The sequence below is a fragment of the Trichechus manatus genome, unplaced genomic scaffold (assembly GCF_000243295.1).
Source record: "Trichechus manatus latirostris isolate Lorelei unplaced genomic scaffold, TriManLat1.0 scaffold00017, whole genome shotgun sequence".
Taxonomy (NCBI): Eukaryota; Metazoa; Chordata; class Mammalia; order Sirenia; family Trichechidae; genus Trichechus; species Trichechus manatus.
In genome coordinates this window covers 26,264,847-26,276,383 of record NW_004443953.1, presented here as the reverse complement: position 1 = coordinate 26,276,383, position 11,537 = coordinate 26,264,847, and the positions used below count along the sequence as shown (strand labels likewise).

The 11,537-nt window shown below is 36.2% G+C and overlaps 1 protein-coding gene across 1 annotated transcript in view; it reads left to right on the top strand.

Annotated features, from left to right (window-relative positions):
- Window positions 1–227: 227 nt before the first annotated feature.
- Window positions 228–11,537, top strand: part of TRAPPC3L (trafficking protein particle complex subunit 3L) — a 36,860-nt gene continuing 25,550 nt past the window's right edge. The window contains exons 1-3 of the mRNA XM_004372506.2: window positions 228–496; window positions 3,544–3,641; window positions 7,096–7,195. Of these exons, the coding sequence (XP_004372563.1) occupies window positions 455–496; window positions 3,544–3,641; window positions 7,096–7,195 (240 nt within the window). The 5' untranslated portion in view covers window positions 228–454. The remainder of the gene's footprint in view (window positions 497–3,543; window positions 3,642–7,095; window positions 7,196–11,537) is intronic.

Below are 11,537 nucleotides of genomic sequence, written 5' to 3'. Positions count from 1 at the left end.
ACTGCTGATCGTATTTCTCTAATTCATACAACAATCAATACAAAGACGGGATAATGCTAACATTTAGATCTGTCTTGGATTGTGAAGGTTTCTGTTTATGATTTTAAAACAATGCCTTGGCATGAGAACAAAACACCACTTTTAACGTCCCTTGGGTTAAAGAATTTTCGGTATCTCAGTGTTTCTGGTTCTGACTTCACGCTATCAGCTTTTAGGCCTCTACAATCCAGCTTGTCCTCATAAGTGAAGCAGTTATTTGATCTGTGGCAAGTTACAAGACAATTCTATTTTCGCAACGTTTTTCCTCATCAGTTCAACAAAAAGCAAAAGCAGTAGAGTGCAGAAGTAGCACTTCTGCCTCAAAGCAAGGAGGGACTGACAAAACAACAAAGACCTAAGGTTATAGGCAAAAAGAAAAGAAATTAAAGATCATATTCTTCGTCTACCAAGCGCTATGTCTCGCCCTGCACACAGAAAACCAGGATATCATAAAACAGTAAGATCTTTTTATAATCATATTCTCAAAGAGATTGTTTTTCTACTTCAGAGAAAATGTTTTGAGTGATTTCTGATTTATTTTGAAAGGTGATGTTATATGTAGAATTTTTCAGTGGAGCAAAGGGAGTGTTTAGTGGAGGGAATCGTGAATGACAACTGTGGGAATAGTTAAAATTATCTCTCACACACTGCAATAGAATAATCGATTCTTTATAAATATTTAGGGTGTTCTTTTCTAACTAATTATGTCCATATAAGAGACAAATTTTTCTCTTTCCTATGAAAGAAAATGTAAAAAGATCAAGAAATTCTTTGCTACTACTTCATAAAATAAGAATGTGTATAAAACAGTAATTATGTGTTAAGTTGAATAGCAATAATCAGAAAACTAGATATTAAATGTTTGCCTTTAAAAATACATTTCCTACTCTTAAATGTGTTTATTACCATAATTTGGCATGTGTTATAGCCTGTCTATATTCCAAGTTCAGAGTTATTTTTAAAACTTGATATTTTGCAGATTATATTTGGATAAATATTCTCATTTAATCTTCCCATTATAATTTGAAGCATTGAGAAGATGCAGATGTGAAAACTCTTCATTAAGTTTAAAGCTCTGTTAGTTATTTCAGGAGACTAAAAGGCATTGGATAAACTTAAGTAATTTAACCTAGGGTACTTAGAACTGTAGCCCACCAACCATCAGACTCCAGTTGGTAATGCTTTGCAGGCTCCCTCTTTGGCAGGCTGGGATCTTGATTCATTTTTCTGTGCAGCTCTCAGGTGCTAAAAAAAAGTGTACATAATTATTGTATATAATTCATATTGTACCTAAATCACTTGATTTATATATCAGTCTAAAAAAATTTATCCTGAGATCTCCAAAGCTCCTGAAAAATTAATGGTATTCTATTTTTTATATGTGAAAATGATTGCTTTCTATTGTTTTAAAAACTGTGAAGATAAAGTTATGTGGACCCTTCCTGTGGTCAGTGGTATGAATTTGAGACCCAACTGGACATGCAGTCTAAGGACAGCCCTTGGCCCTGAATCAGAAAGAAGTAAACTGAAGCAAACTGGCTTTTATGGGTACTGAACCTGAAACTTGACTGGAAGTAAAATATATTTCAGATATACCCATCAGAAAGAGAAAGAGAAGAAATGCCATTGTTTGGCCTTGATTATAAATGGGCACAGCGCTGAGGGTATGACTTGTACGTAGGGTATACTTTTATCTCCTTATGTCTCTTTTTCAAATTCTTTTGTTTTACCACTAGTAGCAACAAAAGCTTTATGTCCCCATTCCCATGCCTGTCCTCTGTCTCTCTCTCTCTCTTTCTCTCTCCTTCCCTCCCACACTCCTTCACCTTTGCTTATTTTTATGCTGTAGTATGTATTGGATATAGCAGTAATTTATCTTCTGCAGCTCTTTAAATGTTAGGCAGATATTTCACTTATAGTTTCCAGACATTTCTTGTGATTTATGATTGGGTTCTTGGGAGATTTAAATAAGAAGAATAAAATAAAAATTGAATACATGGTGACACTTCAGTGATTTGTTTAACAGTATTTTTGCTTTACGCCCCTTATTTCCTAGTAAAGATATTAATGTATTCGGTATTTTCCTATACCTGAATTGCACATACTAGTGTTCTTAATGTTTTAATTAATGTATATTCTATATGCATTTTTGACATTTTGATTTATATTTGCCACATAAATTATGTCCATATGTGTCATACAAATATTTAACTTCTGTCAGTTGAAAATTTGTTTAGTGATAATATTCTGTCTGATTAAAAAAACGTATTTGTCATGACAGAAACCCATCCATAAGGGAGTGAGCACTGGTGATTTTGGGCCAATTTTGGAAATATTTGGATTAAAATTATATAATACTAAATTAAAATTAAATACAAGTAAGTATAATATTGAATAAACGATTTTATGGGTTTGTTGAGCCATTGCTGCCCATGCTAAAAAAAAAGTATATGTATATATATATATGTATATATGTTGATACATAGAGAGAGAATGAATATGTATCTTCATATAAGCTTTATCTTCCCCTCCACATTAGACTATCCATGATACCATGATACCTGGGCATAAGGTGAAGACATTTCTTTTAACCTGGTGTCACATTACCCTTTTATGAAAGTACAAGATTATGTTCAAAGTAAGATTAATTTCCTTAAGCAGTCGTCCTCCTTTCCCTCTCACCCCTGTTCACCTCTACTCCAAACAGTACCTTGCTTTGTTCACCCCAGAGATAAATGCTGTCAGGTGGAAGCCTGGAGTCTGAGGCTCCATCCTGGCCTTGCTACTTGCTGACTAGTTGGGCAAGTACTCAGCCGCCTGAGGCCTCATTCCCTTGACTATAGGATGAGAGCATTGGAATAAATTATCTCTCAGATGCTCTTCCTTTTCACAGACAGTATTCAAAAGCAGAAGCAAAACAGAAAGGCTTTTAAAAATGGATTGATTGAGCTTTGCATTTTCTGTTTCCTGTATTCTCAACATATCTAAGATAAACCAAACCTAATTAGTCCTCGGTTTTATCTTTTATTTTTAATTCACTCTGAAAATAGGACATATTTTGAAGATCTATAAGGAAAGTGAATATCTCCCTTTTTCCTCTAAGTAAAAAGAAGTCTCACCCGATTATTCCTTCAATTGAAAACAGGGTGGGCATGTATCACAGGCAATTTTAAAACAATAGGAATTTATATTAACGATTAGTATAAGAAGAGACTTCTTTCATGAAAATACATTTGAATTTATATAATGTAAGCAAATGCACAGAAAGATGTTCTGATATGAAGAAATTTATTTTACAGCTCTTTTTCCCCCAGCAATGTATCTAAATGTGAGCACAATTTGTTCTCAAAAGTGAAAGATGGTTGCGACAATTAGTAGGAGGGTGGAAAACATGAACAGATGATCTCTGGGCTGTTTCCAACTCCAAGATTTTGTAAAAAATAAATATAGTAGTATACTGTTTGTAACTTTGTCTATAACATGAAATCATCCCTTTTTCTCCAGAACAAAGATCTTTTTGTCCTTACCTATGGAGCTCTGGTTGCCCAACTGTGTAAAGATTATGAAAAGGATGAAGATGTAAATAAGTATTTAGATGAAATGTAAGTAGATGGCTTTCATTCTTGTGGAATGCACATCATTTCTTAATATCACCTCCATTTTGTTCTCCTTTAATAACTTCTCTTTCTTCCTTTCACCAGCTCTTCTTCCATTTCAATGAACCATATCTTAAAGTTGAACATAATTTCTTACAACTGCCTCTTGGGGTTGATAGCATGAGGGAATAGGAAGGAACTCTTTCCATGAATATCAAACATAGAACATTTTCTTTTTAGTTATAAATCATTCATTTCTTTGCTAGTCACTTAAAAGTAAAAAACGTGGTAAAACTCTAGCTATTCTTTTTAGCAGTATGATAGAACATCAAATTTGACTCTTTTCTGCACTTTTTTTGTTCTAATGTAACTCCTTCCAATATAAATAAATATATGCTTATATAAGCATAGACCACTTATGGAAGGATACGCAAAAAACTGCCCACAGTAGTTCCACCAGGGAAGAGAGTTATGGGACTGGGGATTATAGGTGTTGTTGTTGTGGTTATGTGCTGTGAAGCCAATTCTGACTCACAGTGACCCTATATGACAGAGCAGAACTTCCTCATGTGGTTTTCTAACCTGTAATCTTTATGGTAACAGATTGCCAGGTCTTTTCTCCCACGGAGCAACTGGTGTGTTCAAACCACCGACCTTTCCCTTAGCAGCCCAGTGTTAGCCACTGCACCACCAGGGCTCCTTGGGACTATGGGTAAAAGGCAGATTTTCTTTTTACTATGTACAGTTTTTACTGTTTGAATGTTTTTACCATGATGATGCTTTACTTAAAAAAATAAAGTAATAAATAAAAAACTGATTCCTTCCTGTTTTAAATAAAGCTCGTTTTTCTTGTCTCCATTAATGGGGATTCCTCATACATAAACTTTATTTTTTTCAAAATAATTATTTGATCATTAGATTATTGCCCAACAATAAAATATCTATCAATATTTTTGAGTCTCTTAATTATGGACCCTGAAAAGGACTCTAACAGGGCAGTGACTGGAAAATGTGTACTAATCAGAAGTTTTTTTCTATTTAGATAGGTTGGAAGGGAAATTTAGCCTACTTGAGCATTTTAGAGTTTTTAAAAAAAGTTTCATTGTATTTTCAGTTGGAAGACAGAAAAAGACAACATAAAGAAAAGCTTGAAGATTTACTTTTGGAATCCTTGACTTCCTTCCTTCAGAAATGCGTTTTCTGTAGGTTTATCCTTTTTCTATTTGGAAAGTTCTTTTTTTACTGTCCTGTGTTTATTTTGGTCCATGTGGCTTTTTTTGATGTTGTTGTTAGGTGCCGTTGATTTCGACTCGTAGTGACCCCATGTGACAGAGTACAACTGCCCCATAGGATTTTCTAGGTTATAATCTTTTTGAAAGCATACCACCAGGCCTTTCTTCCACAGTGCCACTGAGTGGGTTTGAACTGCCGAACTCTGTTAACAGTGGCACCACCAGGGCTCCTTTCTTCTTAATGAGGCTCCTCGGCTGAACTGTCTGTAACTGTGAGAGCTGTTTAAGCTTGTTTTCCTGTTCATGATGACCCCGTGAGTGTCAGAGTAGAACTGTGCTCCCTGGGGTTTTCAGTGGCTGATTTTTGGCTTCTGTTGCTTTACATTGTGTTTTGGCATAGCTGTAGAAAACAAAAAAGCTCATTTATTTGACTAAAAATCATACCTTTTGTTAGCTAGTTGGGTGCACATTTTAAGAAATATGAAAGAAATATTAGATAAAGAATGAATTTTGATAGGCTACAGAAAGGCCTTGCCTTAAGAAAAAAATAATTCACATTTGGATTTCTTTATAGCTTCTCTTGAGAGCATCTTACATTATTAATTAGATTTATAAAATATCTGCTTTGTAGAAACATCCTCTTTGACCAAAGCAAGCTGTATATTAAAGTTGCACTGTTCATAGTGTTCTGACTTCCCATTGCTCTTCCCAGAGGCTGTGGATCTGCATCATGATAATTAGAAAACACTGGAAATATTTTAAAATCATGTCACTATTTGTGTTCTATAGACATTCTGTTCTCTAAAATCTTTTCAGTGTAAGCTTGCTTCCTGGCTAGATTTATTAAAGCATTTTTCTTGAAAGTCAAGTAAGCGAAGTTGAATATTTCTATCCATTCAGAAATACAAATAAAATATCTCATTGGAATTAGTCAATTAATAACTACTTTGATATTAAATCAGTCTTCCCTCAACCTCTTGGCCACCAAAGATCTTACGTCTTTTTAGACCCCCTGGAGCAATTCTTGTTTGTACAACACAGTGGGGTCTTTATCTTGGCGAGCCTTCTGTTGCTTCATCCAAATCATTTCACTTGTTTATGTACACATGGTTGTGAAATTGAAAGACCAACTTTGTGCCAGTGGCTTGGCCAAAGCAGTCTTAGTCCTTTTTTAATTTCACCATTAGGCCATACTTCTTCAACTATATTGAATGTTCTTATTAGACAGAGACAGAGTTCTTATACACCTCTCAGAAATGTCATAGTTTCTCAGTCTGTCTTGTTGATGGTGGATGCTCAGTCCGCTCAGCTACCTACTCAGTTGTGTTATAACATCTCGATAAAACGCTTTCAGAATAAGTACTTCAGGTACTACTATATTTGCTATGGGGAGGAAATAATATAATGCCTTCCTTAAGACCCATAGATTCAGTTTCCCTGGAATTAAAAATGAATTTTCTGAATTTGGCTTTTTTTTTTTTTAAGTAAAATTCAGAGTCCCAGTTGCTGAAACCTTCCCTGGCAACAAAAATTTATTTCTCTGTGTTCCTCTTCCTCTGCTTCCCGAGCCCATCCTGGACATGTCTGTCTTCCTACCATGATACTATGCTAACAGAAGTGTGGGCATGTAGTAACCACACCTGCAGCAGACAAGAAGTTAGCTAGACTCTCACCCTGTTTCTGTCGGTAGTTAATGATGCGAAAGTTAGTTGTCAACAAGAAATATTAAGCTACAAGTACCAACCTTCAATAATTTTAATTTACACTGTCGAGACTGGCCCAGTCTTGATTCTAGACAGACTCCTCTGCTTGTAGACTAGTTAATATTTCTTGGATGTGTTGCTCTATGCTTCTGTGGTTAGTGTCTATGGGATGAATAAGAAACTCACTGCCAAGCAGTCATTTGACTTGTCATCTTTACTTCAGTTTGTTACACATTTCTGCAAGTGCTAAAGAGATGAATCCATTTTTAAACACTGATTAAAAAACAAAAAACAAACAAAAAACAAATTCATTGCTGACAAGTCAATTCCAACTCAGAGAGACCCTGTAGGACAGAGTAGAACTGCCCCAAAGGGCTTCCAGGGAGCAGCCGGTGGATTTGAACTGCCAAACTTTTGGTTAGCAGCTGAGCTCTCAACCACTGCGCCACCAGGGCTCCAAACACTGATAGACCTACTAATTACTCAGATATTATTTTCAGATGGCATTGTTTCCACTGTCCACAGGGGATATGGCGTTGGAACACGGCTGGTGGAAGACTTTTTGGCTCGGTCCTGTGTGAGAAGATGCCATAGTTATTCAGAAATTGTAAACATAATTGCACAGGTAAATGCATTTTAGCTTTATCAATATGATTTGAAAATCTTTGAGTCTTCTTGGGTTTAGTGGTTTTGTTGTTCTGATTGGACAGGTTCCATCTATATTCATTGCTGGGTGCTGAGAGAGGGGATTCTAATCAAAAAGCATTTTATTTCAGCACAGAGATGACTGGAAGAGATAACAGTGAAGTGAAAGAGAAATGCTTCCAGGCATTTAAGCATCTGTAAATTTTCTTGACTACATAGTGTGTGTGGAGTGTATGTCTTATGCTGGGAAAATGTTTTGAGAAAGTAAACAGAAGGAGAATGTTATTATCGTGATTTTTTTTAATAGGGCAAACTGTATAGTATGTGTCTTAGTTCTCTAGCGTTGCTGTAACACAAATACCACAAGTGGGTCACTTTAAAGAACAGATATTTATTTTCTCACAGTTTAAGAGGCTACAAGTCCAAATTCAGGGCACCGGCTATAGGTGAATTCTCTCTCTCTGTCAGCTCTGGGGAAAGATCTTTGTGTCATCTTCTGTAGCCCTGGTGTTTATCAATTCCTTGGCAATTTTTATTTGGCCTCTATCTTTCCCCCATTTGTGCTTGCTTGTCTCTGTGTCTGTGCTGCCCTTTTTATAACTCAGAAGTGATTAGGTTTAGGACCCTACACTGATATGGCCTCTTTAACATAAAAAAGAAAACCCTAAACCTCACGTTCACAGATATAGGGGTTAGGATTCCAACATATATTTTTGGAGGGGACACAATTAAATCTATAACAGTGTGTATGCCCCAAGCCAGTTTCTTTAGATAGTCATTTTCAGTATGTGGAAGGAAGTAGTCTCTGGATGTCTCAAAAAATATTGTCATAGTCATTCCTAAGCAATGTTTTCTTTCCCAAGAGAAAAATAAAGGTTTCGTAGAGGCAGGTAGTTCAAGTACTTTCATAGCCCTGATGCCTAAGGGGCAACCTAGCGTCATCCAGGACCATCTCAAATTTCTTGTATATGGGACAAAATTGGGAAATGCATCTTTTGCCAGAATTCCTTTAAGCTGCAGGCCTATAGCTATCAACTGCGTCTTGTTAATTTGTGGGAGACCAAGAAAGTATGCATGGCTGTGAGATATTTACAAGGTCCAGGAATGCTGCTTCCTGGTCTTCATGACTGACCAATTAAGTCAGTCTCATCCTTCTTTTCTACTCTTAACCTTAACATTGTTATAGGTTGCCAAACTGATTCTTTACATGAATGACAGTTACTGTATAGTGTTTGTGATTCTAAATACAGTTTTGTGTAGTTTTCTTCTTTTATTCTCACAATAACCTTATGAAGTAGGTAGAGTAGGAGTTATTATCCCCATTTTGCAGGTAAGAAAATTGAGTCCCCAAAAGAATAAGATGACAATTGAATAATAATATATGTGAAAAAACTGTACATTCAAAAACATAATCCAAATGAAATATTTTTTTCACTTATTGTTATTATTATTTTTATTATTTTATGACTGGTAAATCAAGTGGTTGAAATTAGAATCTAGGTCTTCTGACCCTAGTGCAGTGAGTTTACCATACTGCTAAGCAGGTTTTAAAAGTATTTTTCTATATTGACAAAATATAACTAAGATACTTTACCAGTAGTCTGAAAAATAAAATATTTTTTCACTAAACCAATTCTTGAAGAATATTAGCTTTTTTAGTGGAAAATATGTAGACGAAATGTATAAATGTATATGGTTGTGGTTTTTGTTGCAATACTATCCTGTAGCCCCCCGGGGCCTTTTGATTGGTAGAGTACAGCATCTCTGTAGTGAGGATGGTCAGATCACCTTGAGAATGACCCACATGGACCCCTCCCCAAATCCATCCCATGGTTTTAGTACAGATATATAATATTAAACAAAAAATATGTCTAGGAAAAGTCAAGCTTGAAGATCCTCATGCCAGCAGAACATTGGCTGATAATTTGGAAAGTTATATAATGTAGAAAATAAAACCTGAGTCTTATGCATTTAAGGTTACTTGCTAGGTTTTAGGCATCTGAAGAAGAAAATAACTTCAAGGACTGATGGGAGACTCTATTCTAAAGAACCAGTGAAAGGGGGATTTTTAATTTATCCTTCTAAATATATATATATTTATATGTATTCTTCTAAATATATGTGTGTGTGTTTTCTACAGTACATATATTTGTCCATTTAATAATATATTCTCTTATATTTGAAAAGAGATGATTAACAGAACACCAAAAAAAATAAATAAATCTGTCGAGTAAATCAACAAGAGGTAGAAGCATATATCAACTCACTACTGAGAATCTGGAATTATTCTCTGATGCACATCGGAAGAAAAGGGCTCATCTGAAATGTGCTCGATACTGTAAACGCCCTTGACCTGGGGAATGCTGGATGTTTGTCTAACTGAGCCCCAGTCAGAGTACAGACTGGCACTGAGTAGACTTGTGGATTCAAAAGGAGTCATTTAACAAATTAATTTTAATCAGAAAAACACAAGGGAAGTAGGTTTCTCTAGTAGAGAAAAGGTCAGTATAAGCAATAACTTCTTAACAACACCGTTAACCTAAAAGTAGCTGCTAACAAATGTTCCATCAAAGTCCTTCCCAGAGATAGCTATGTCAATTGGAAGTCTCACATAAAACCTTCTAGGTACCTGCTGTTCTCTGCCAGGATATGCCTGATTAGCCACAGGAAAAAATATATAAAGCTGAAAGCAAAAGTAAATATGCCAATATGGGGTACATGTTTATGCAGGGCCTAGCAGGATTTGTTCTTAGGTAGAATGGCGAGACTTTGTCTTACATAACTTTGGACATGTTATCAGGAGGGACCAGCCCCTAGAGAAGGGCATCATGCTTGGTAAAGTAAAGGATCAGTGAAAAGATGAGATCCTCAATGAGATACACTGACACAGTGGCTGCAACAATGGGCTTAGACACAGCAAGGATTGTGTTTCCTTCTCTTGTACACAGGGGTGCTGTGAATCGGAACCGACTTGACGGCACCTAACAACAGCAACAATCATTTTAACTTCTCCAGCAGAATGTTCTTTTTCATGTGGGAGTGATTTTGACACAGATGAAGGGTCAGTCTTTAGCTATTTACTCACCCACTGATGCTTCACTTATAATTAGCAGCTTTCATGAAAAGTTCTGGCCTTTGGCAGCATTGTCTCATTAATCCTTGTAAACTCTCCTCAGAGGAGGCAAGTGTCAAATGTTAGTCTGTTTTATAGGGAAGTAGGGCAAGGTCAGAGGAAACTGTGCCTTGAGCATAGTGATATGCTGCCCACAGAGCGTTGCAGGGTCAGGAATAGCACCTAATGGTTGTGAATTCTGTTTGGCAGCCCTCTCAGACCTCAGAATTTATGCAGAACACCATTATCATCCTTTCCAAGTACTGAGCACCTACATACTGTGGCGTCCACAGAACTCAGAGTCTCTGTTCTGGTTCTAGAGAAGCAAAAAGGGGGAAATAGAGAAAGAGAATGCAATTGAAGAGAATTGAATGGATGACAGAAAGTAAGCCCATGTGGGGTCAGTAATTCCTCTAAAAGCTATTAAGTGACACAGCAGCATTTAGGAATAAATCTCCTGACCTATGCTCTACTTTAGACTCCTCTGCCTCTGGGAGAGAATGACCGTGTAACTTCAGGTATTAATAATATTATCCTCTCACTTGTTTTCGTCACTTTACCTTTTCCAAAAGGGAGGTCACTTTATTACTAAGCCTCTGAAAAATTCTTTTGGTAGGTTTTAGGCCCCAAATTGCGCTGTCTAGTGGTATGAAAAGAAATCGCATACTAGAGGCTGAACAATCTTCACCCATTGCCGTCAGTGAATTCTGAAACATAGCAACTCTACAGGACAGAGTAGAACTTCCCCATAGGGTTCCAAGGAGTGGCTGGTGGATTCGAACTGCTAACCATTTGGTTAGCAGCTGTAGCTCTTAACCACTGTGCCACCAGGGCCCCAAACAATCTTTAGTCAGCCTTACATTTTTGTTAAAAAAAAAAAAAAGATAGGTTAATTCTATAGTCAACCTCCTGCAACATAAAAATGTACCCATTTTTATAATCTAATTTGATACTTTAAAAGTCTACTTATTGTGGTGGTTGCCTCGAAGTACAACTATAAACATCAAATAAGATAAACTACTTGCAAAAATTAGCTGTATTATAAAATGATATTAAAAAACTGTAATAGTACAGAAACTTTCTTCAGAAAAGTTCAAATTATTCCCCACCTATTATCACAATAAGAGCCTTGTGAAGTAAAATGGTCATCTATTATTAGCTCCATTTTGATTTCACCATGGACACAATGGAGCCCTGGTGGCACAGTGGT